The following is a 26,628-nucleotide window of genomic DNA, read 5'->3' as shown; positions in this document are numbered from 1 at the left end:
ACTCCCCCCCTGTCTTTCATGTCAGATATGTTTTTATTTGCTCAGGTTATTGGAAAGCTAACCTTAGCAGAAGGAAAGAGGTGTTCCTAAGCCGTAACCTCACATTTTCAAACCATCAGCAAGAGAACAAAAAGATGTCTAGCATCTGGATCTGATACTGGCTGGTTCAGCTACCATGCCAAACAACAAGTCTGGCTGCTTTATAGCATTTTGCTTGGTTGGTTTTTAGCATTGTTTAAAAAAAAAAAACCTGGTGTTTTCCACTCTTGGCAATCGTACGATTTGTGGGCTTCAATTCTCAGAATTCCCCTGCTAGCATGAAGTCCGCACATCTTAAGATTGCCAAGGCTGGGAAATGCCACCCTTAATACATGTATACACATTGAAGGATATTTTTCCACCAGAAAAAAAAAAGGTTGGCCATATTCAGAATCAGCTGTGTAAAATACATATTCAAATGTAAATTCTATTTTTGCTTTATATGAAGTGATAAGAGCAAGACATAAAGACATATGCATCCATAATGGTCCTAGAGATTGTCATCATTTCCTATGAAACAACACTGAGAGAAGGGATTTGGCACTAGCTAAAAAAGCCACCAGTAGCTGATTTTTTAATTTAATGCATGCTGGTCATTGTTTTCAATGAGTCCTTGCTATTTATGTTCCCGCACTGATCTAAGTTTAGTAGATTGCATAAAAGTCAGCAGCTACTGAAAAAAATGAGGCCAGATGACATCGTGCATATCATCCTAATGGCCAATAAAGCATTGATTGGGGCAGCCTGAAAAAAGTTGATATGTGTGTAATTTGCAGACTACCAACTGTGGCTTCCCACTTTTTTCACTTATTCTCTTCTTTTTAAATAATAATTTAAGGGAAAAAATACTAAATGATATAATTTGAAGAGAAATGTCTAATCTGCTTCATTTCTGCACATTGGGCTTTTGTTACAATATAAGAAGCAAGAACAAGAATAGTTAGCAACAATGAGATTCCATAGATCATAGTCAGCCTGGGCCATTGCAGTTGAAGTTGTTTCTGAGTACTTTCTGCTGAAATGACTGTAAGAATAATATATGTTTTAATTTTTTCCATCTGTTTCACTAAAGTAGCTGACATCAGCATTGTGTCATTGGTTAGTTGCCAGCATCATCCTTGGAAGTCACGCATCCTCCATTCCTTTATCTCTCTCTAAAGCTCAGCTTCCAACTATACATACAGAATGTAGAACTGTAAGAGAGTTGACATGATGCATCAGAAACTTCAGATTGTTTCAACACAGATCTCTATGTAACATGTATTTTGCCCCAAACTGGCATGTTTTTTCAGCCTTACAGAATGTCTTTGATGTCATCCAAATGCTTGCGGAAGATAACATCAAAAGTCATGATCTGTGCTCCACCCTGAACAAACTGGGAATCAGCACGAGTGACACAGAATTCCAGGAAAGGCTACAGAATGCAGATGTGGCAAGTGGGTCTCTTTAGTTCTTTTGGGGTTATATCTGATAGCCAGTGGGTTGATGGACAGGGTTTATGTTTGTGCATTTATCTAGCTTTCATTCTGATTGAGCCCAAGAGTTCCAAAAGAAGTCTGATACCACATCAGACTACTGATCTTCACCTAACCCAGCAAATATATTTAGATGCCAGGAACAGAGCCCAAGATCTTCTATACTACAGGCAAAATTTATGCTTACTACTGAACAGTATTACCTTCCATAAAAGATAAACCAAATTGTCAACTTTTATTTGCTGCTATCTAACAAATCATATATCTCAGTGTTTTAGTTTTATGTACCGGTATTTATGCTGATTAACATGATTTTTCATTGTGTGCATTATATCTACATGCGCATCCAATTCTAATAATTAATAATATGTTGGATTGTGGTTTTCTATGCCCTGGAGTCCTTAATTGAAATTTAATTACTTAGTTCACTTTTTCCCCCAGAAACTAGATAATTTACAAGTTATACCATGTGAAATATTGGGTAAATCTACTAAAATTGCAGTGAAATGGAACCAGCAGGTCCAAAATTATTCTAGCTGAGGAGAAGGGCTTTTAATTCCAGCACATCTTAATTATATTTTTCTCTATTTTGTGGAAGAATGAATAAGTTTTTGTCAACACTGGTGACAGCTACAATCAGAGACCCAGTTACTACTACCTTATCATCACACTTAATCGACAGAAAATTAAGCATGGTTTTTACATTGGTTTCTTTAACCAGATTTATTGAAAAGAGAAAGATGTTCAGTTAGACAAATTTCATTGGTTTACTTGAAGTTTCAGACCTCATATTATCTTCAATCTATGAAAGTAGAAATAATCGTGTTTTTTGTGTGAATCTGTAAAAAAGGCTATATTTAACTAAAGAAGCTATTCTTTCAGCATCAGAACAAACCATGCCATTATAACTAGTTAATTCAGTGGTACTTTTTTTACTGCAGAGTTGTAAATGTGACTCCCAAATAGGCCTATATTTAGCCAGATGAAGCCATTCCACAGAAAATGTTTTAGGTTGTGTTTGTTGTTCTGTCTGTTTCCAACTACCATGGCTCCTCCGGGCACTTTTCAGAGCATTTGATAATAAAGATAATTCACACTTCATTTGAAATAAGGATAAGGCTAAAAAAATTATCTACATGCTTCCAGATAGCAATAATAATAATTACATGTTTAAGAAACTGAAATTACAAGAAACAATTGATGACAAGGATCCACTTGAAAGACCAAGAAAATTTCAGCTAAAATTTTATTTCCACACTGTCATATCTGCAAAACAGGATCATTGCAATTGACCCGCTGAAAAATATATGTGATACTGATGAGCTATGCATAGCTTCACAATATAATACTGCATCAGAGAGTTATTAGAAGGAAATCTTGTTGTCAGCCTGTTTGCAAAAGCCATTGTGTAAGAAAAGAAAACCTTAATAACCTCAAAATGTTTTGAGACAAAGTGTTTTTTGAATGATAAAGCAAAACTGAACTATTTGACCACAATTACACAAGATATATTTGGAGAAAAAAGGGTGAAGCATTTGCAGAAAAGGGATATCTTGACAATTATAAAATATAAAGTGGCTTTATCACACTTCAGAGGTGTCAGGAGCCAGTAGCACAACAAATATTATAAAGGTATAAAAATAATAATGGATTCAACTAAATGTCAATGTATCTTAGAAGTTAATATTTGCTAAAGAAACTGAAGGTAAAAAAAAAGGTATTTCAGCCAAACAATGATCTGTCCAAATCAACCATGAAGTACTTACAGGAAAAAATAATAATGATTTTTTTTTATTGAAATTTTTTTTTAAAAACTTTTACAAAGATAGAAAAAAAACAATAACAACAACAACAACAACAAAAACAATACAACCCTCCCCCAACCCCTCCCAAACCACCCCTTCCCTCCCCCCCGGAGCTTCCCAGAGCAGAATATAGGCTTAATTAAAAAAAATTAACAAAATTATAAGATAATTATTTAAAATAGAAAAATACAGGTTATAAAAAAGCTAAATGATATTTTTTCAAATCCAGTTTAAATTGTATGAAATTTATCCATTTTTCCCATACAGCAAAAAATTTCTCTTGCGTTTGCTCTTTTAAGAAAGCCAAAATCTTTGCCATTTCCGCCAAGTAAGATACTTTAAAAAACCACTCTTGCAAAGTAGGCAAAGATTCCTTCTTCCAGTATTGACCTAAACTTAACATTTCTCAGCCAGATAGTTTCCCAGGTATCCAGTAGAACTGGTTCACCAAAATTCTGCGCCCATTTAATCATACAGTCTTTAATTAATTCTGATTCTGAATCCAGTTCCACTAGCACCCCATAAATTCTCTTAATATGAGTTTGTCTTTGATCCTTTACTTGCTTAAAAAGATTTTCATCTTCTCTAAGCAGGCCTATATTACGGTCCATCTTCCATCTATCTACTAATTGTCTATATTGAAACCAAGAATAGGTAATATTTTCATGTGCTAGGTCTTCCAAAGATTTTAACTGCCAATTTTGACCATCCCATCTAAGTAATTGTGTATAAGACACCGTATCCATTTTAACACCTCTCTTTATCCCCTCTATCGCATGCCAAGGTATAGCCCATAATGGTATTTTAAAATCACTTTTATAATATTTCCTCCAAACCCTAAGTAAAGAGATCCTTATAATATGAGATTTAAAGGCCCAATCCACTTTTTTATTAAATATTAAGTAGGCATGCCAACCAAAAAGTAAATCCCATCCCTCCAAGTGGAGTATCTCTGAATTTGTTAAATTTACCCAATCACTAATTAATGTTAAGACCACAGCGTCATAATATAATTTCAAATTCGGTACCTTGAGTCCACCTCTCTCACGGAAGTCCTGCATAATTTTAAACTTTACCCTTGGTTTTTTCCCTGCCCAAATAAATTTATTAATGCCTTTCTGCCATTCGTTTAAATTAACCTCATTCTTTAAAATAGGTAACATTTGAAATAAAAAGAGAAATTTTGGCAGGACATTCATTTTAATCACTGCAATTCTTCCCATGAGAGATAGCTGTAAGTTCTCCCAATTTTTCAAGTCTTTTTGTACCCTGACCCACAACCTTTCATAGTTATTCTTAAACAATTTTACATTAGAAACAGATAAAATAACCCCCAGATATTTTATCTTATCAACAATTTCAAAACCAGTCAAATTAAAGAAACTGAAGGTAAAGGTAAAAAAAAAAAGGTATTTCAGCCAAACAATGATCTGTCCAAATCAACCATGAAGTACTTACAGGAAAAAATAATAAGGATTTTATGGAGGATCATTTCAGTTCCCAAACTTGTATATTATTGAAAATATCTGGGGAGATCTCACCTAAGACCATATGGAGACATAAAAATATTTCTTAGCCAGAAAAGTTCCACAAGAAAGAGTGGGAAACAATCCAAAGCAAGAATAGAAAAACTACAGAAAATTTATTAGAAGCTGTAATTTCTGCTAAAGAAGTTATTACAAATATTAAGCAGGAGGGTGAACACTCCTTTCATATTATTGAATCAGTAAACAACTGCTCCTATATGGTAAGACACGGTCATATTTGCACAATGATGTTGTATTTAACACTGTATCATATAAATACTGTATCAATTTATTTCCAGATTTATTGATGTGTATAATTTGTCAGGGGGGGGGGTGATAAACTTTTGCATGCAACTATAAATATCCTTGACCAATATAGAGCTAGGAACATTGGACTGCAGTTCCCATAGTTTATGATTTGTTTTCATGTTGATTTGGATCGATGCCACTTAGAATCTAATAACCATTTGAGGGCCCACATTTGCTTCAATTTCCTCCTCTAAGGATCAATCTAATTATGTATAAATCCCAGTAAATGAGTAATTGTAATATATTTGTAAATTGTCGTTGCAGAAGACGGGAGAGTCAATTTCAACAGCTTCATATCTATAATGGAGAAAATGCATTTCTTGAATGAATTTGCAAGTAAGTAAACCAAAACATTAGTTTTCAAGCCTGGGAAGGGATATGGCAGATTTTCACTTCAGTCTCAATTTTTGTACTAACGTAAACCAAAATCAGGCCAATATTGTTTTATCCAGCTCCAGTACATCCACAAGGCAGGGTCACAAAAGTCAAGATGGTAGCTATGACCATGTGATTGAAACCTTTCCTCTTTTTTAAGCACTCCATGTGACACACATAAAGTTGAGGGACAGTGAGTGAACAGTTGCAGCTTCTTGACTTTTTCAGGCCACCACACTGATACTCTGTTCCCATGTCATCAAATAATTTAAATGCTCTTGATCTTAAAAATTAGAAGAGATATATGTTTCAGCTCTGAGAGTTGGAACTCCCCATCACATAAGAATTCTAACACAAGAAAAGAAAAGAATTTCTAGAGCAAATAATTATTTTTAGATCAAGTATCAAGATAATACAAAACTTCCACTTATTGAAAGGACTAGAGCTTTGTGCCTCTTAAAATTCTATAAATTGTTAGGACAGAATATTTTTTTTAAAGCAATTTATTCGTTTTTTTAATTTTTACATCAAAGTGCTTAAGAAATAACGTGGTGATGGGGAAATCAATCATCGAAAAACAAAATCATACATATATAACTCAAGTTAATTCATTAAAAGTTCCCTTTCTGTTTCCCTCGTATAGTATGACATATTCAAATTAATATGTTTCTAAGTAAAATTCAATCAATCAAAATAGTCATCAATAACATTTCATCTATAAAAATCCAAATCCTGTTTTTAAGCTTTACTAATTTACAATTACCATATTCCAATTTAGCCTTGAATAAACATATTGTTAACACTTCTGGTATCCCTTATTTCCCTTTTTTCCTAACATAATAGTTATATCTAAAATGCATATATTATTCCAACAGTAACATTCTTGTATTTTCCACATATATTCTATTTCTTAATCTAATAATTCATTTATTAATATCATTTCTTCTCGTCACAAATCCCTCTTATCCTCCTTCCATTATGAAATAGTTATCCTACCTAAAATAAAAATATTACTCAGAAAATACATTTCTACTCTATTTTAGATATATATTCTATCAATCTATCTATGTCCATAAAAAGTCTTTTTAACCTATTAGGTAAAGTTTAAATCCCCTCCAAATAATTATCATATCTAAGACAAGCATATTATTACAAAAGATATTTTCTTACTGAACTCAACATTCTCCATTAATTATTAAATCAGTCAAGATCTCTAAAGCCTTTTTAACCCATTAAGTGAAATTTTAAATCACATTTTTAAATCTATCTCTGGCTTTCTTTCTGTGTCAAACCGGTTTCCATAATAATGGTTCTGTATCATTGAATCTTAATATTTGAATGGGAGTATTTAGTGACACTTCTGTCTGGTCAAAGTTCTCTTCCCCTTTTTCCAGTATCATCTGAATGGTGTAATCAGTTTTATTCCATGTTATAGTTACTAGTTGATTATCCGCGTTATCACAGTTTTCAGTAACTTGTGTCTGGATGTCAATTCCTGTTGTTTTTGACACTGCAGGTATCTCAATTAAAGTCATTCTTTAGTCATCAAGGTTCTCCATAAATTGTGCATGGGGTTGTATAATCTCTTCTTCTGTGTTAATTAATTCCTTTTCTGTTGTTTCTTGATTTATGGTATAATCAATTGGAGTCTGAAAATCAGTTTGAGGTTTTGGGGCAAGAGTTTTTCTAAAACTGATTTGCTCAGTAGCTTCCACAATTTTTCCCGGTATAAGTTTATAGTTGAGTTGTGGGTATGGTTCCTCCATCTCTTTAAGTTGTGTATATTGTTGTGTACAGGCCTCTTTGGGGCTAATCTGTTCCTCCTCTATTGTTCCTTGGCCTATATAATGATCCATTAAGATTTGAGGTTCAATTTGTGGTTCAGAAATATCATCTTTAATCTTTCTCCAAGATTTCATGTACTCCGTGACTTCCAAAAAATTTTCCAATATAAGCTCATATTCAAGCTGTGGGTAAAATTCTTCCATTTCAGTGGTGAAATAGTCTTTTAATCTTTTAGTGGAGGCTATATTTACTAAAGGTCAATGAATATCCACCTCCACAATTTCTAGTAAACAAATTCACCACCCAGCTGTTTCAAGTCCTTTATCTTTTCCCTTTTATTATCATTTGAAGGTCAAATCTATCTTCAAACACCAAGAGGAAATACAGTTGCAATAACACTTTTCGCTACAAGATGTCCTCAGTAGACTGTAAGATCTTTTTTTCCAAGTTAATAAAATTTTATTTCATTAGGAAAATAGAGAAAAAAAGCAGATATCTCCAGCATAATAAGTGAAATAATAATAATGTACAATGATAGGAATATTTTCAGAACCCCTAGGTATCCAAAAAATTAAATAGTCAGTAAAAGTTAGCTATTTTATTTCTTTTGTTTCTAGAGCTCTTTTTCCCAAGTAAACAAATGCTGCTCTCTCAAAGCAGGGAAGTAGTTCAGAAGGTTTTTACAGGAAAATAGTTAGGGCAAAGGGAGGGAAGGAAAGTCTCACCCAGATCCTCCACTGTGGTTCTTTATGCTCAGCTGTTCTTCTGATTTTCAGCTGATGCGGCTAAGTGATCAGCCATTTTACTGGCTGATCTTTTCTCTGTTGGCCCTAAAGAGCTGGCTCGGACAGCGGAAGGAGCTGCCACCCTTCCGCAGTCAGATGAGGGGCCTCCTCAACAGTAGTCACCCCTCCAGGGTGACTTTTTGACCCTATTGAGGGTCTACTGGCGGAGGGAAACCAGCCGGTGAAGAGACAGGTCTCTTCGCACAACCGCCTGTGCCACGATCCAGAACCAGAAGTCAGGACAGAATATTTTTAACCCACACTTTTGCAGGGAGATTTTCCAAAGATTTCTCAGTAGTGATTGTCAATAGCAGTAGCCAGTCCCTCTCTTTCTCTCTCATGTTGGTTTTTTTAGGGTTAATTTTTAAAGTTATATCTTTGTTCCCTCATTATAAAGCAGGAATTAGGACAGGAGATAGTAGTGGTGCTAACAACAGAAAAAAAATTATTTATTGATTAAATTTATATGCCACCCATCCCGTTGTTGAAGCAACTCTGGATGGCTTACAAAATGAAAAAAGATAAATATAAAACATTTAAATTAGTAAGAATTAAATAAAGATTAAAAGCCTCAGAGACAGGCAGCACAGCAGTGGGTCTTTTCTCTCACTCCATCATCCACCACCAGTGTAGGGTGCTACTATCAGAGTAAAATTTCTACAAACAGCCCTCCTTGAGGGATGAAAAAAAAATTTTTTTCTCAGGATGAGAAAGGGCTGGAAACTCACATTTCAACTAAGACAGAATGTAGCAACTGAATTGTACATCTTGATGGATCTGAGACAACATAAACTGCAGAACTGCTCACCTCACCAAAAATAAAATTGTTCCTCTGATTCTTAGTCAGCAAAATTGAAAGATTTTTTTATCAATTGTTGTATGTCCTCTGGAATTATCATTCTGCATCTTTGGTAGCAGCATAGATAGTATTTAGTGACAAGAACTGGGCATGTTTACAACTTTGCAGTTTTGAAACACACCATACGAGCCATTGACAAGATCGAAGAAGGCAAGATGTTTCTGCATGATCTTCCTTCCTTTATTAGAAATATGGGTATCCAGCTACATGAAAATGCATTAGAAGAAGCCCTAAAACAGGTTGCTATTGATGGTGAGTACAAAATAAAGTATTTTTTATCCATATCGCTAGAATAACTAGCAGACAATAGATAGGTAGTCCTCACTTAAGTACCATAGTTGGGACTAACCTTAACCCTAAGTGGAATTTTCCTCCAATGGGATTTTCCCATGTATTTTCCCAGGAAACATAGATAGGGAAGCCTAGAAAAGTCAGTGCTCTCCTAAGCATACCCAAGCACTCCAAATTTGTTGGCAATGTACATTTTGCTCTATGAAGCATGATATCATATGATTGCAATGGACTCACTTGTGCTATGCTCATTAGGTGAGACATCATGTATGATTTTATTGCTGGTTTCTCCACTGATTTTGCTTGTTGGAAACCGGCTATGAAGGGCACAGATGGCGATTACATGACTGTGGGATACTGCAATGGTCTTAAATATCCCATGGTTGTGAAATGTTCAAACTCTGATTATATGACTACAGAGACTCTGTGACAGTTGTCAGTGCAAGGACTGGTCATGAAGTTACTTTTTTAGCATCATTGTAAACTTTGAACAGACACTAAATAAGGCAGTCATTAAACAAAGACCACCTGTAACAAAGAAATATTGAACTATTCTGTACAAGCTCCTTCAATGACAATGGCAGTGCTTCAATAATCCCAAATGTGTGCATCCCAGCAATAAGCCCTCAATCCATTCTAATATTAATGATTAAGGCTTTTCTGTTTCATTGTTAAAATTTAGAAGGTGGGACTAGGTATTTTCTCCATACTATTATTTATTTTTTAGGATAGATGCTTCAAAAGGGTAGTCCTTTTTATTGGTGAAAACATTGAGTTTATGGTTTCATTGCAGTACTAACTTTTTCACAACTTTGTGTGCTTAATATCAGAATCAACTGACATGGTAAAAATATAAACTAATTCCAGTTCTCCTCTTCACTCCTCCTCCTCCACTGAGAGTCCATATATAGTAAAACGCAAAAAAGTCCAGCACAGAACACTTAACGATTATGCAGACAAATTATACCTAAATATTTAATTTTTAGGCTATTGGACAAAAAAATCTAGTAGTGCTTGTGGAAATTCACATGATAAAGAGTTTTCTTTGGTGTATGGTGCCCTTCTAAAATCTGCAGACATTGAAAAATGCCACAAAGAAACATTCATTGGCTTTTTTATTTGTCTGGTCTATTACTGCATTGACAATTTACTACATTGGCAAAGTATCCTATTCCATTCGGGTCTCAGGAAAGTCTTTTCTCATAAATTATATACCAGATATCTCAGCTATAGAAGGCCTATATTTCTCCAATTGGCCTCACTTCTGCTTGTCCTTTATTTTCAAAAGTATGTTGTGTCTATTTATGTAGCTATCATCTGTCTATCTGCCTATCAGTCTATCATCTATCTTTTTTTTTTTTTGGCTTGCAGGTAATGGAAAGATAATTGTGAAAGACTTCATTGAAATTCTTACCCACACTCCCCAATTTAAAGAACTGTCAGGTAAGTTAGACTGATCTTTGAGAAAGAGAAGGATGGAGATGTAGCTGAGACCTTCAGCCTTCCTACACAATCATTTTAATAAATTTCTTGGAGTTCATGGACCTTACATGGGCCCTACAATTGTATGATGATACTTGATAAGAGAATACCCCTAGAAGCATTTAATTAATCTTATAATACAGTTATACCAAAATCAGATAAAGATCACATCCATTGTGCTAGTTATTATCCAACTTGACCGATTAATATTGTGTTTAGGACCAGTGCTAGCAAATAAGAACAACAAGTTATTTAAAAATGATGGAGCAGGGTTTATAAAAACTAGACAAGCAACAATAGGTTAGTTGTAGTTGTAGTAGCCTTGAATAAAAAGGAAGAGCAATTTGTAACCTTATTGTTAGACACCGAAAAAAATATATAGGCAGTAGATGTTTGCTATATTAAGTAAGTTTGGATTTCATTTGAAATTCATAAAACAGATCAAAATATTATGAGTTTCCCACATCTAAATTAAAGATTAGCAGCATATTTTTGCTACTTCCTCATTATTTAGTGGAATTAGACAAGGATGTCTTGCTTTTTTATGTTTGTATGGAACCCTCTCCTCCAGAAATCTGTTGGTCTTTTCCTCTCAGTGTCTTGTATGTCAGATATGGAAGGAACTGAACCATTTTCCTCCACTCGGTCTCTTGCAATACTTGAAGCTCCCTCCATCCCGTGGAAGTGCTCCTCTTGCCTTTATGGTCTGATGGTTGCCTAGGCAGCATCCCCTCATTTCCATCACACATATTCATACAAAAGTTAAACATGCTCTGTCTCTGCCTTCATCTACCTGATACCTGTTCTTTATTAAAATGTTATATCTGGTAGATATGCACAAAAGTGTCTCATACAGATTTATTTAAATTTCCAAAATCAGATTCAGCTGGAATTGGCAGTCCTAGGTTAACAAAGTGGGGACCCTGGACTTTTCCCTGATAAATGTTGTTTTTTCATATTAATTAATATTTTAAACACATTGCTTTTCTTATGTAATCCAGTTGGAAATGAAGCTGGCTTTGGACATAGTTGTCAGAATCCAATTATATTTCATCTTTAATTATCAAACATAGAAACTCCCAATTCTGCCTTCTCTGGATTCTGCCATAAGAGGGAGAAAAGGGGGAGAGCAAAGGGGCTTTATGGCCCTCACTTCCGTCAGCACACTTCAAAGGACTGAATGTGTGTTTATTGTGGCCTCTAAGCGTTAACATATCAAAGAAGAGTAATTGCCTTTCATGTAGTTATCTGAAGTCTCCATCCAGACGGAAGAAGAAAGGGGATGGAATTGTGATACTTGAAACTATCACTGGAAGGGGGGTTGATTGGGTGGGACTACTGGGGAACCCCTTAAAACCTTGAATGGGAGAGCTTGAACCCCAAGTCCTGTCTAGCATGCCTGCAACCATTTTCTCTTAATAAAGGATTCCTGTTGGAAGAATTATTCCAAGAGTTCTGTCTTCTTAAGATGCAAAGTGGGGTGGGTCCTTACATTAGACAGGACTTGCAAAATTAATCCACCTGGAAGGTAGACCCTTGCCGGGGGATTTTGCAAAAAATTTACCATGTCAGACAACGAAGAAAGAGAGGGAGAAAACTCCCTGGAAAGAGAGCCGCTGACCCAGTTGGAACCTTGCCAGACGTTGGGATCCGAGAGGCCAGATTTCTCAGAAGAAGAAGTGGTGGAGACCCAGGACCACAAGCCTCACTGGTCGATGGGCGTTGGAAAGAAAAGCGAGTGGGGAAAGGAATCAAGAAAAGTGACCCTGAGACGGGGGACCAAGCAACCAGAATGGAAGCAGGAGATGGAGAAATCCCTGCACGCAAGTGAAGAGGGAGGAAGCTGTATGCCGTACTCAGACTGGATCCTAGAGAAAGCTATTGACCTGATGAAGAGAACTCTCAGCTCCCTAGGAGAGGAGATTCCTGAGCCCTACGCCCGCCCCAGTTCCTGGAGCCACAAAGGGAGAGACACCGAGGGGGACGTGGAACCTGCAACCCCAGGGACATTTACTGATCCAGGAGCTCCCACCCCCTACCGGACCCAAGATGGAAATCTGGACGGAAGACACTACCACCCACAATGGAGGCACCGATCCATTCCAAGACGTCCACCGTTGGAGGTGAAATTCAAAGGGGAGCCAACACGCTTGGGGTTTTTCCTAACCCAAGTCCTCAGCTACATGGAGGAATATGGGCAGGACATCCCCAGCGACAAAGCCCGCATCCGGATCGTGCAATCTGCCCTGGATGGACCAGCTGCAGATTGGGTGGTGAACCTGCATGACTCCAATGCCCCAGAACTCAGTAACTTCAACCGTTTCATGTCCTCGTTGAGAAGACGATTTGAAGACCCCCTGGCTGATCGCAAAGCCCGTGAAAGAATAACAACGATGAGGCAGGGCAAACGCCCAGTGGCTGAGTATACACAAGAATTCCGAGCCATTGCCAGCAAACTGAATTGGCCAGAAGACATCCTCCTTGGCCGTTTCAAAGACGGACTAAACTATGATCTATAGGATGCTTGCCTGCCCCGAGGAGACCCACATCGACTTGAGGAATGGTACGTCTTGGCAGAGGAAGCAGAGATCGACATATTGAAGAGGCATCGCCGAGGAAAACAATGGAGCCGCCCCCCGCCTGAGCTGACACACCAACCGGTGAAATCATCGGATACAGCCAAGAAGCAGATGGGGTGTTTCAAGTGCGGAAGAGAAGGGCATCGAGCTGTAGAATGCCGCTCAAAGGCCCCCCAGCACAACCCAGACAGATCCCCAATCAACAAACCCAGAGGGTATTCAGCTAAGCCAAAAGAAACAGCCATGAAAATGATGGAAATTGCAGAAAACCCCACCTCTGCTCACCAAGGGGAAAGAACTCCAGCCTACACCACAGGGACGGTGGATGCCTCAGATGACAGCTCGGAAGGCGAACCCCTGGTAAGTGGACGCATCACACCCATCTTCAAAACAGTGACTATATTAATCCCCCCCATGCCCGAAGCTGTGAAGGTGAAAGCCTTAATAGACTCTGGCTGCACCCGCTGCCTCATTAGCCCAACACTAGTGGGGAATCTGGGCATCCCATCCAGGAGACTGGAACAACCAATCTCATTTGGCCAGCTAGATGGATCCATAGAGGGGGGGTGCCAGCTACCCTAGCCACTCTGCCAATACACCTCTCCCTGGGCAACCATGAAGAGGACTTAACGTTTGTGGTGACCCCAGGTATGGAATGCCCAATGATTCTAGGGATGGAATGGTTGAAAAAATGGAACCCCTGGGTAAATTGGAGGACGACAGAAATCAAATTCCAGAAGGGGGACCCTATGGACTTAAAACCCCAAGAGAGGCTACCAGAATCAAGAATAGAAAAAGCATCCATAGGAGAGGAAAAAAGATTAACAGAAAGACCAGAGGAATATAGGGACCTTGCTGAAGTCTTCAGTGAGGAGAGGGCGAATGAGCTTCCCCCCCACCGACCACAGACTGTACCATTGAATTCAAGCCTGGGGCAAAACTCCCGAAACCCAGATTATACTCCATGAGCCCAAAGGAGAAGGAGGAAATGGAAAGATTTATAAAAAAAAACCTGGAGAGAGGTTTCATTGAACCAGCTAAGCCTAAAGTGGCTGCCCCTGTCCTTTTTAGAGAGAAGAAGGATGGCTCTTTACGTTTATGCGTGGATTATAGGGCCCTGAACACAATCAGTGAAAGCAACCTATACCCGCTGCCCCTCATGAAAGACATGCTGTCACACCTATCGAAAGGGAAAATTTTTTCTAAACTAGACTTAAGGGAAGCTTACTATCGAGTGAGAATCAAGGAAGGGGACGAATGGAAGACTGCATTTAACTGCCCCATGGGGTGCTATCAATTCAAAGTCTTGCCATTTGGATTACAAGGGGGCCCTGCAGTCTTTATGCAACTAATCAATGACGTTCTAAGGGAGCACCTATTTAAGGGGGTCCTTGTTTACTTGGACGACATTCTTATCTTTACCGAAACAAAAGAAGAACACGTCAAACTTGTCAGAGCGGTTTTAAAGAAGCTGCGAGCCGCTCACCTATATGCCAAACTCTCAAAATGCGAATTCCACCAGGAAAGGATAGACTACCTAGGCTATCGCATATCCCCACAGGGCATTGAAATGGACCCAGAGAAGGTCAGAGCAGTATTAGAATGGGCACCACCCCGCACAAGAAAGCAACTACAAAGTTTCCTGGGCTTTGCAAATTTTTACCGCCAATTCATCCCCTCATTTGCACAGATAGCCTTGCCCCTCACCAACTTACTAAAAACGAAGGGAACATCCTCAGTAAAACCTAGCCAGCCACTAACATGGACAATGGAGTGCCAAGCAGCGTTTGAGAGACTAAAGAGACTTTTTTCTGCCGAACCAGTACTAAGGCACCCAGATATGGACAAGCCCTTCATAATACAGGCAGATGCAAGTGATGTGGCAGTGGGGGCTGTGCTATTACAAGAAAAAGATGATGCAGTATTGCAACCCTGTGCATATACATCTAAGAAACTCACGGAAACAGAACAGCGCTGGCCCGTATGGGAGAAGGAGGCTTATGGGATACGTTGGGCATTACTCACGTGGCGACAGTTCCTGGAAGGCAACAAAATCCCTTTCCAGGTATGGACTGATCACAAAAATTTAGAAGCCCTGAAAACTTCCAGGAAACTCAATCCCAAACAAGCCCGCTGGTCCCAGCATTTTCACCAATTCCAATTTAAGCTCAAACATTTACCAGGACGAAAGAACTTCCTGGCAGATGCACTATCTCGCATGCCCCAATATAACAGCGCACGAACCACAGACTCTAGACCAATAATGGCAGAATCACAACTGGCAGCGCCAGTAACCACAAGAACCCAAGCCAAAATAAAACCACAAATGGACAGCCAAACTGGGATTGAATTCAGAAAAAGTTTGGAAACAGATGATTGGTTCCAGAAAAACAAACATGTGTGCACAATGAGAGACGGATTGCATTGGGTAGGGGAAAAGTTATATATACCAACAACTCAAAGACTAACTTTCATGCAACTTTGCCATGACACAAAATCAGCAGGGCATTTTGGATTTGTAAAAACTTTACACTTAATTAAACGGCAATTTTGGTGGCCATCAATAAAAAGGACATAGAAAGTTATGTTGCCAGCTGCCCAACCTGTGCATCAGCAAAGAGGTTGCAAGGGAAATCGCCAGGGCTGTTACAACCAGTGGCAAGTCCCTCAGCCCCCTGGAGGGAAATAGCCATGGATTTTATAGTGGAATTGCCTGAAAGCAATGGGAATAATGTTATCTGGACAGTCACGGACCTATTTTCCAAACAGGTGCACTTTATCCCTTGCCAAAAAATTCCCACTGCAAAGGCCTTAGCAAAACTTTTCATCCAGCACATTTTCAGATTGCACGGGGCACCCCAACGCATCATCTCTGATAGGGGAGTGCAATTTACGTCTGCATTTTGGAAGGAATTTTTATCCCTCTTAGGGACCACTCAGGGATTGACATCTAGCCACCACCCTCAAGGAGATGGACAAGCGGAACGGTGCCAGTCGGTACTTGAGCAATATTTGAGATGTTTTTTAAATTTACAACAGAGTGATTGGACGGACTTACTTCCTTTTGCAGAAGTTGCCTACAATAATGCAGTCCACTCCAGCACAGGCTACACTCCTTTTAAAATAGCCAACGGCCAAAGTTTCAACCCTATGCCAGAGTTAACCCCAAAAGAACCAACGATCCCTTCACTGAAAGAATGGATGGAAAACCTACAAAACACCTGGGCAATAGTCAGAAAATCACTAGATGAAGCTAGGCGGGCATACAAAGCACAAGCCAATAAAAAAAGGGTTGAGCCTACACCATTCATTATAGGAGAAATGGTGTACTTATCTACAAAATACCTAAAGTCCCTACAGCCCTGTAAAAAACTTGGACCAAAATATATAGGACCTTTTCCAATTAAAAGGATCATAAATCCAGTAACAGTAGAATTAGAATTATACAAAAACCTCAGGCAAATACACCCAGTTTTTCATTGCAGCTTGCTGAAAAGAGAGCATCAGTCACCTCTACGGCCAAAAATCCCCCCCACCACCACCTCCAATCATGGTGGAGGGGGAACAACACTTCGAAATAAAAGAGATCCTTGACTCTAGGAGATATCATGGAACAACTCAGTACCTAGTTGCCTGGAAACACCTCCCTGCCTCACAAAATGAGTGGGTCCATAAACGTCACGTCAGAGCTCCGAAGCTATTGAAGAAGTTTCACACAGAGTATCCTAACAAGCCTAACTAAATTCTTTTACTTGTGTTTTCTTTCAGGTGGATCTCTCTTATTGTTAAGAGGGGCCGGATGTCAGAATCCAATTATATTTCATCTTTAATTATCAAACATAGAAACTCCCAATTCTGCCTTCTCTGGATTCTGCCATAAGAGGGAGAAAAGGGGGAGAGCAAAGGGGCTTTATGGCCCTCACTTCCTTCAGCACACTTCAAAGGACTGAATGTGTGTTTATTGTGGCCTCTCAGCGTTAACATATCAAAGAAGAGTAATTGCCTTTCATGTAGTTATCTGAAGTCTCCATCCAGACGGAAGAAGAAAGGGGATGGAATTGTGATACTTGAAACTATCACTGGAAGGGGGGTTGATTGGGTGGGACTACTGGGGAACCCCTTAAAACCTTGAATGGGAGAGCTTGAACCCCAAGTCCTGTCTAGCATGCCTGCAACCATTTTCTCTTAATAAAGGATTCCTGTTGGAAGAACTATTCCAAGAGTTCTGTCCTGATTTGTATCAAAGTCCTAAACTGGTGGATGCTGTATTTTCATTACTTTTCCCATTCATGCCTAGAAAAGAAGTAACAATTGCTTTCCTTTCTTTATGTCTTTTGAGGACATATGCTTCCGTTATAAATGTGAATATCTGAAGATCAGCCCTAAATTTTACCTGAGTGTCTTATCTTGACTCTTGAATCTTAGTGATCATATAGATAGACTTTCCCTATAATGAAACCTAATCTGGTTTTTCAGATGTTCCAATGATGCTACTATAACTGACTCCATCCACTTGCTACTGGTTGTCCTCTTGTTCTCTTTCCTCCCATTTTTCCCAGCATTAGAGTCTTCTCCAGAGAGCTAGGTTTTTCACATACTGGGTCAAAAGTGGGATAATTTGAATTTGATCATTTATGCCTTAAGTGAAAATTCTGGGTTCATTTGTTGGATAATCCATTTGTTTGTATCCCAGGAGTCTTCTCCGACACCAAAATTCAAAAATGTCAATATTCATGTTATCTCAAGAGGCTTCTCCAAACATCAAATTTTTAAAAATGTCAATATTCTTCCTGTCCTGCTTATTGTACTAGTTATTATTTTGGGAGTGGATCTTCTTAGGGTCCACTTCCTTTCTAATAAATGGAATACTATCAGCTCCTTTATTCTAAACCAATTAGCTCCTGCATGCAAATCAGGATGTGATGAATTATATGTATTCTGGCTCATTATTTGGAGGATCCTGAACTGTGTTTAAGTCCGTAATTTAGTTTGTAGTGTTTCATCCAAAAGAGTACAATTGATATACTTACTGGTAACTCCTTAAAATAAAATGTAAATTTGTCTTACCCCTCAGTGCTGAAAGATACCATTCAGGCAGTCAACAATGTTAAAGAGAACAAAGTTTCTTTGAAGGACCTCAAAACCACCCTCCAGAAGATGGGCATTCATTTATACCCACAGGAGTACGAGGATCTAATTCAGATTATTCCAGCTGATAGTAAGTATTGCTGGAAGCACTCTTTTCACATTCTTAGTACTGCCAAGAAAAAGGGATCTCTTCAGAAAACATCTCTCTTAAAGTAAAAATTTCTTCAACCCAAGCATCTCTTGATGATTATATGCATACATACACATAGTTTTCTATCCACACATAGAAACTGTTTGCCATTGTCTTCTGGATTTTTTTAACATTCCAGCATTGTTGACTCTTTCTAACTCATTATAAAAAAAGTTTTAGATGTTTGGACTTAGTTAATACTAGGATAGCAGATCACCAGAAAATCTGAGGGCTGCAGGCTAGAATCTATGGTCCAGAGATGTTTGTTGCTTTTGCTATATAGTCCCTCTATACTGGTAAGAGTCTTTGGGTTGTGGTGGGATAGAAATGTGAAAAATAAAATTTAAAAATAATGTAATAAAAAAGCATATCTTTAGGGACATGTGACATTGTATAGAAAAGAGGCAAGCTCACAACTCACCTTGAGAGTCATTGGCCCTTATCTAACTCTCAGTGAGTGCTAACCATTAGATGAGAAGATTCCTGTGTATAGGCTTTCAGCAATAAATTAGTTTAATTGAATCTTCACATGTGGACCTAGTGTTTTGAATCTGACATTAAACCACCTTGATTTTCATTTGTGGATGCCAAATTCTTTTCAAGAGATAATTATATACTTATTGTCCCTCTCCCTTTTTAAATATTTCAGAAATCCCTTCACTCCTTGTTTAATCCATATATTTCTTAGTTTTCAAATCCATAAATATCAATTCATTTTTTTTTCTTTCAGAAAAAGTTCAATATCAAGTTTTCAGTCTTTATACTGTTTGTTCTCTGACCAAATTGGTCAGTTTGCCATTTCTGCCAGTTCCGACATTTTCACATCCACTCCACTACTGTGGGAATGTCATTATTCTTCCATCATATATAAAGGAAAAGCCTTAGGCAGCTGCTGATTAAATGTATTCATTTTGCAGGAGAAGGAAAAATTGATATTGGGCAAGTCACAGAGAAGATTTTCAAACTACAACGCTTTTCAGAAATTGAAGGTGAGTGAGTTGAAACAGGGCAAGTTATTTTTTTGGTAGAAAGTTTTTGGCCATATCACCACTGTAATCCACATTTTTATTTATTAAACTAACTTATCTAGCTTCTCAGAAGTGAACATTGGATAGTGAAATAAATAAAAACACAAAACACTAAAAAAAATCATTTAAAACTATAAATTTTTTGAGGCTCAAATAAAACTCACATTCATCCCATTAATCACCCTATGCCAACTTTATCAACTTCTGGGAGGAAAGCCAGATTTTTACTGTTTTCCTAAAAGACTTTAGTTCCTAATTTTACCAATTCTGTTAACAAAACTATAATACTGGAAAAGGTGGAAGGAAAGAGAAGAGAATGACCAGTAGTAAGTTAGATGAAATTTACTACAGTGGTGATAGGAGCATCAGTGCAAAACCAAACGGGCCAAGCTGGGATAGATCTTCTTGAAGAAAGTCTGTCAACATGGCCACTAAAAGTTATATTGACATGATGGCACAAAATCTATTTCTAACAATACAAACTAGTGTGCAGGCTTTTGAATCACACTAATGAAGAACACAAGTCAAGTGAGGATGGTTGGATGCTGTCATACTTTAGTGGTCACGCTTATCACCTGACTTTATTGCCAAAGGTATTCTGCATGATCTTGTTTCTGAAAGTTTGAGTGAATATGAGGACTACTGCTTCTCTGGAAGTTGCTGAAAATATCATCTCTTCTTCCAAATTGTGCCTCTCTTAGTCTTGACAATTTAAGATTAATGTAAGGCCTGATGCTCACTTCTGATCCTGGATGAAGTTTTTGCAGAATTTACACTCCATGATTATTATCAGCATGGAATCTGAAAATAGATTTTGCTTTTGAATCTAATGAATAGATTTCTTTGAAATATGGCCAAGAGAGTGCAAGATTATTTCCAAAATTGGAAGTGGGATTCTTGACTGTTGAATCTTAATGAACTGTTCTAAGCATAAATAAACCAGGAAAGATTTAATGAGATGTGTTGGGTACAAGTAAACTAAGACAGATAATGAAAATAATTTTCAATCAAACAATATTTTATGTCACGTACATCTGCATAAATCCTAGTGATTATTGTCAGCCCTTTGAGATAGGCCAGAAAACAGCCTCTTCAAAAATGACCAAAATTCTGTTTTACTGATATAGACCATTGTAACAGAATCTTGAAATCTTATGTTTTTTGTTCCCTCCCTCTTACATCTTCAGGAATTAAGGAAGAGCCTATCTAAGATTCTTTTTAATATTTTTACAATTTCCCAAGCTAAAAACCTGTTGCTATATAGTTTTTCCAAGATCATCTCTTTGGCTCTCTACAGTTATAGAATTCAATTTTTCATAGTGTGGAATATGAATTGTTGGGTTTCAATTTTAGTGGGTGTAAAATACACATAGCGATAGGAGACAATATCATAGGAAAAATATAGTAAGTCAATTTTTAAAAAGTAAATATGTTTAAGAAGTCTAACCTCTGCTTTCTTTATAGTTCTGAACTATACCATCAAAATTATTAACCAGTTCAAGGAAACACAGTTGAATGTTTCTGAAGTGGAGAACTCCTTCAATAATATTGGAATTCATTTAACCGAGTCAGAATTAATGCACGCCACTGAGACCTTGTCAGATTCTGGTGAGAATTTTGCTCCTGCTCTGTTTTTGGGAAATCTGGTAGACATCTTGCTCAGAAGAAGGAGTTTGGCAGGGATCTACTAGGGAAACTGGAGTTGAAATAGTCCTTTCAAAAGTTGCTGTTGGAATACATTGGAAAAATAATTATGGAACAACTGATTTGATCAATTGTGCATAGGATTTCATATACATGTTGGGCCTTTCTTTAATACTAGAATTCCAAGTCAAGGAACTAATGGCCTACAAACATTTTCTGGATCTGCCAGACTCCTTGCACACACAGAGAGAGAGAGAGAGGGGGGGGGGAGAGAGAGAGAGAGCGCTTCTCCCCAATATATATATAATGCAAAGCACTCACAAGTAGCATTATATTTTTATGATATAAATAAATAAACAAAAAACCACTTTTGATTTAGGTTCAATGGGCATTCTTAGAAAATAAAAATAATGGATTCAATTTACCTAGAAAAAGACCCAGATTGCTATCTCCTTAGAGGGAAAAGCCAGTGTAAGCTAGGGTGTGAAGAGTATCCTGCAGTGCTAAAGATGCTGGTGATAGGCAGAAACCTCCTCATGTTCCCCTATCCACAATGGCCTTTTTCTGATTAACAAAGCACTCTCCCACCAATTGGGTGAGAGTACCTACATCATGCTGTCCAGGTTTCAAGCAGGTCCACCAATCTAAAAAGTTTGGGCCTTTGCCCTAACCCCAAGAAATTTACAACAGATTAAAAGAAATTCAACATTGCTACAGTGCTAGCAAGTATAGGAAAAATTGCCACAAAACCCAAGATATCTGTAGGATATAACCTTGGAAAAGTCTACTGGTTCAAAATTGTGCTCTTGTTCCCAAGACCCTCTGAGAAATAGTGAGCAAGTAAGAACAGAAACTTTTATCTCTGTAGCATTTTGATTCTGTTTGTTCTGCCCTTCATGTGACCATTTGGTGCTACTGAAACTTGAATACTGAGGAATTGATGGCATAGAAATGGAAATAAGCAAGTAAGTTTGAGGTCTTCCATTTGGAAAGAAGCTTCCAGTGCCATCACACCAGCACTGTAGGGCTCACCCTGTTTTTTTCCTGAGGGGGGGGGAGGCAGATTGTAACTTTCTAATTTCATCTTTGCTTCATTTGATCATTTACACTTTGTTAGAAATTCTTGGCCAAGAAATATGGGTGATCATTTAATTCTTTATTAAATGATCTGGTGAAAATAAAGCATATACTGTATATTTTTAAACTTCTCTCTTTCCTGTATTTCTGAGCCGATTTCCTGACTGCAACACATATGGCAGACAATCTGGCATTTTATGTGATGTTATTATCTATTGTCATTATAACAACATTAATAGTGCATTTGGTTGGTTTGATAACATTTAATGGTTTCCTTTTTTTCCTTTAATAGCTGATGAAACCGTGGATGTCAAAGAACTGATATCAGCTATGAAGGAAACTAGACGGTTAAAAAATTATACTGGTAAAGTATAGCTCTGTATGAGCTCTTTTCTGTGGGATTTATATGCAACTTTTCCACATCAGTTGATAATATATAATCAGTCAGTCATTTTTTTATTTATATAGTCATCCATCTCACGCAAGTGACTCTAGATGGCATACAAGGATTTAAAAAACAAAACTTTTATATCATATAACTCCAGACACCCAATGATATACAATAATCCTACTCACAAGGAGAAAAAAAATACATCAACAATACTCAACAAACACTCAATTAAGCTGACCCAAAAGTCTATGAAAAAAGCCAGTTCTTCAGTGCCATACAAAAGTCTAACAGGCTTGGGACCATCCAAATCTCCACGGGGATGCTGTTCCATAGGATAGCACTGCCACCAAGAAGACATGACTCCAAGGTCCAACAAGAAACATTGTTTGATAGAAGGAACCTGAAGCATACCTTCTCTAGATCTAGTGAGGCAAGCAGAAACAGTGGGAGAAAGGTGCTCCTGCAGATAGCCTGGCATATCATGAAGATTTTATAGGAGATAACCATCTGGAAGCTTACTGGGAGCCAGGGCAGTTTGCAGAGCAATGATTTTACATGAATATAATGAGAAATACCAAGATAGTTGCATTCAGGACCAGCTATAGTTTTTGAATGCTCTTCAAGGGCATCTCCATATGGAGTGCGCTGTAGTAATCCATATGAGAAGTACTAAAGATATGAGCATTCTGAATAGGACCTCACTGTCTAGGAATTGGCATAACTGGAAAAAAAAACATGTGTAAAAGCTCCCCTGACCATGGCTACCCTTCATGCAGGAGGACACCCAAGCTGTACACCAACTCTGATTGGGGGAGTATACCCATACAAAATTAGATGGAAAATCTCTAGAACCAGGGGCTCTAAAACAAGTAGACATAACTAGGATTGAACCAAAACCTCTTCTTCCCCCAACAAGATTCTCACAGCTTCCAGGCATCATTAGGAAAGAATTTAGTAGTACCAGTTGCTAGGCCTGAGGGGGGGGGGAAGGGGGGCAAAGAGAGAGAATTGGAATGCAGTTAGAGAAATACAGTAATAACCAAATGACTTGGTTCTTGGGCTAATTGGGAGGAAAAACAGACAACCACCAGGAAAAGGAAACAATGTGCTTCTAATATTAGAATCACTCGGGCCTATTTTGTTTCCTATGCATGGGTTATCAAAAGACTGCTTGGCTTTAATGAATGTAACCTACACCCCTGATTCAAAGATCATCTTTAACCTGGTGAATGGAAACTGTGGATGTCAGGAACACAAGTATGAAGAAGAATAGATTCTCAACCTCCTCCCCTCTACTGCCACCCATGTATTTTGGGCTGTGGCCCATCCCACTGCTAGAAAGCAGTCCTGGAATAGTTCCCTGAAGTTAATGCAGTCCTTGAAAAGAAAGAATCCCTTTCACTCAACCAACAGAATTATCCATAATTCCCTATAAGTTGATCAAAGCCTGTGGGCTGCGATGCTCATTCAAAATGAGAACCTTTGCTCTTCTGCATAGATATAAATGACATTGCTGATCCTTGCCTCTCTAGCTGTGCTTGACTGCATCCTAGCTCTCAAGTTGATTAAGGAATACCAAGCAGTACGACTAAACCTTGAAACAGGAACCTTCAGAACTGTAGACCTGCCCATGGCTAACCAGGTGATTGGCCAAGCACTAAGGTCAGCAAACATTACAGGTAAGTGGCCAAGCCACAAGGAGACATGTAGATGTCCTAACATTGTAATAGTTCTGTAGAAAAAAGGTAGGAATAGTGTAAGAGATGACTAGGGAGGGGTCAAATGCATCATCAGTCTTAAGTCTCTCCATGCCCATAAGAGATCTAAGTCCAACCCCCCTTGAATTGCATTCAGTTTTATCTACCACCAATCTGCTTTGACCATTAGTAGTTCAAAGTCTTGCAGAGTGTGTTAGCAGCAATTTTGTTTCAAAAATTTAGAAAAATTTTTCTGATCAAAGTACACTATCTGAAAAAGTCCATTCATCCCTAATGGTTTGAGAAAAATTGTAAATGTGCCAGCCTTATTCTAACAATGTACTTAATTGGATCAATGGGAAGGAGAGTTAGTATCTTATGGGAATTCTAGAATGGTATTAGGCAGAGAAACCACAACTTTTTTGGTAATCGGAAGATATAATTTGGCATGGTATTTCAAGAGAAAAGATTTATGAGAAATAAGTAGTACAAAGGAAGAGCTATTTGTGGAAAGGGGGATATTAAATGAAAAGCTCTCTCTAGCTTTTTGAGCATCTTTGAAAGTTGTTTGGGTAGATATTGTTTTGACCTTGATCAATTTGAATTTAAATTTATGTTCTTAATTTTGATAACAAACTACAAAGTATTAGTGGGGAGAATTTCACAATTTGCAATAATTGTTTATCTCTTTCCCAATGAAACTTGAAGAAGCTGGACAGGCAAAATTCAATAACTTCTTGAGGATATTGACAAAGAATCAGCAACTTAAAACTTCTGCAGGTATGATCTGGACGTCCCTTAAAGGCACAAGGTGCTCTGAGAGAGAGCACAGAACTAATCATTTCTTTTAAAAAGTTTACATTTTTATTGTTATAAATCTTCCATTTCCATGAGTGATAGAAAATTGGAAGGATATTGCTTTGAGAATGAGATCCTTCAGAATTTGTGAGCTCCTTGTAATAATGTCTATTTTCACAAGTGTGCTAGCATTACCAAATGAAAGCAAAGATTTTTTTTCTGCAAGGTGTTAGTCATCCATCAAATCTGCAATAAAACAGTGGCATTTCAGCTTTCTTTTATTCTAGATTGCCAGATAATTTCCACAAGCAATGAGCAGTGGTATTTGACAGACTTGGAAGATCAGAGCATTTAATAGCAAAAGCACGTAGGAGCCCCAGAAACAGAGTCTGAAAAGTTGTGCAAAGTTAAGGATAGAGCCTGACTAGTTGCTCTGTTACTAGAATGCAATAGTGACCATTTTTTTCAGGTCAGAAAATGCTACTGTCAGTGTCGCCCAACTTCTTTCTCACTGCAAATCTTACCACCAATAGACTTTCTCTTTGTAGTTAATAATAATGATAATGATAAAAAAAGTTGGAAGGGACCTTGGAGGTCATTGAGTCCAACCCCCTGCTCAGGCAGGAAACCCTACACCATTTCAGACAAATGGCTGTCCAGTCTCTTCTTAAAAACTTCCAGTGTTGGAGCATTCACTGCTTCTGGAGGCAGGTTGTTCCATTGGTTAATTGTTCTAACTGCACTTTATTTCCTCAAAGGCTTACCCTAACAGTTCATTGCTATTTCTAGGAGAAGAAACACCATGCAAGTAAGACAAAGTTGCCTACTCTGAGTCCCTATTAATCATTAGTATTAAAACAATACAGTGATTAAGAATGTTGCCTCTTGTGCAAGAGCTCTCTGCTTCAAAATGTGCTCTAGCAGAAATGTGCATGTATATTTTAATTATTATTTCCCTTCCTTTTGCTAGGTAGCTAGGTCTTCCTGACTTAGGGTTTTTCTAAAACCAGTACAATACAACGTGCAGTACAACATACAGTGCACTTGGTACAAGGAACACAATACAAAGCACACAGTATGAAGTACATAGTCCCATCATTTCATTTTCTGACAGAACATTTTTAAGCCAATTTAGACTTAACTAACCTGGGCAGAATCCAAAAGGATATCCAGAAGATATAAAAGGTGAAGATCGTATGTATGCCTAAGGTTGATGATAGTTTATTAAGTTAAGTTAAAAGGTCATCACTGGATCAATTGCAAAATTGTTTTTAAAATACAGAAAACATAACAGTGACTAGCCAGTGGAGGCAAAGGGAAGTGCCAGAATCTGAAGCCCATCAGAGATGGGGCACCTACTAGAAAAAAAACTGAAGCACTAGAGGCTTTGTGTTCTGAAGGGTTT

The 26,628-nt window shown here is 37.9% G+C and overlaps 1 protein-coding gene across 7 annotated transcripts in view; it reads left to right on the top strand.

Annotated features, from left to right (window-relative positions):
• The window catches only part of LOC120302749 (reticulocyte binding protein 2 homolog b-like), a 145,619-nt gene that overhangs the window by 20,701 nt on the left and 98,290 nt on the right, over positions 1-26,628 (top strand). For all 7 annotated transcript variants that reach the window (XM_039331626.1, XM_039331623.1, XM_039331624.1 and 4 more), the window contains 10 exons: positions 1,332-1,475; positions 5,419-5,490; positions 9,067-9,210; positions 10,621-10,692; positions 18,385-18,528; positions 19,506-19,577; positions 21,081-21,224; positions 22,630-22,701; positions 24,261-24,407; positions 25,134-25,205. In XM_039331626.1, coding sequence (XP_039187560.1) covers positions 1,332-1,475; positions 5,419-5,490; positions 9,067-9,210; positions 10,621-10,692; positions 18,385-18,528; positions 19,506-19,577; positions 21,081-21,224; positions 22,630-22,701; positions 24,261-24,407; positions 25,134-25,205 — 1,083 coding nt within the window. The remainder of the gene's footprint in view (positions 1-1,331; positions 1,476-5,418; positions 5,491-9,066; positions 9,211-10,620; positions 10,693-18,384; positions 18,529-19,505; positions 19,578-21,080; positions 21,225-22,629; positions 22,702-24,260; positions 24,408-25,133; positions 25,206-26,628) is intronic.

The sequence above is a fragment of the Crotalus tigris genome, unplaced genomic scaffold (assembly GCF_016545835.1).
Source record: "Crotalus tigris isolate CLP2741 ecotype Arizona unplaced genomic scaffold, ASM1654583v1 scf7180000024437.13266115, whole genome shotgun sequence".
Classification (NCBI taxonomy): domain Eukaryota; kingdom Metazoa; phylum Chordata; class Lepidosauria; order Squamata; family Viperidae; genus Crotalus; species Crotalus tigris.
This window is presented reverse-complemented; position numbering and strand designations above follow the sequence as displayed.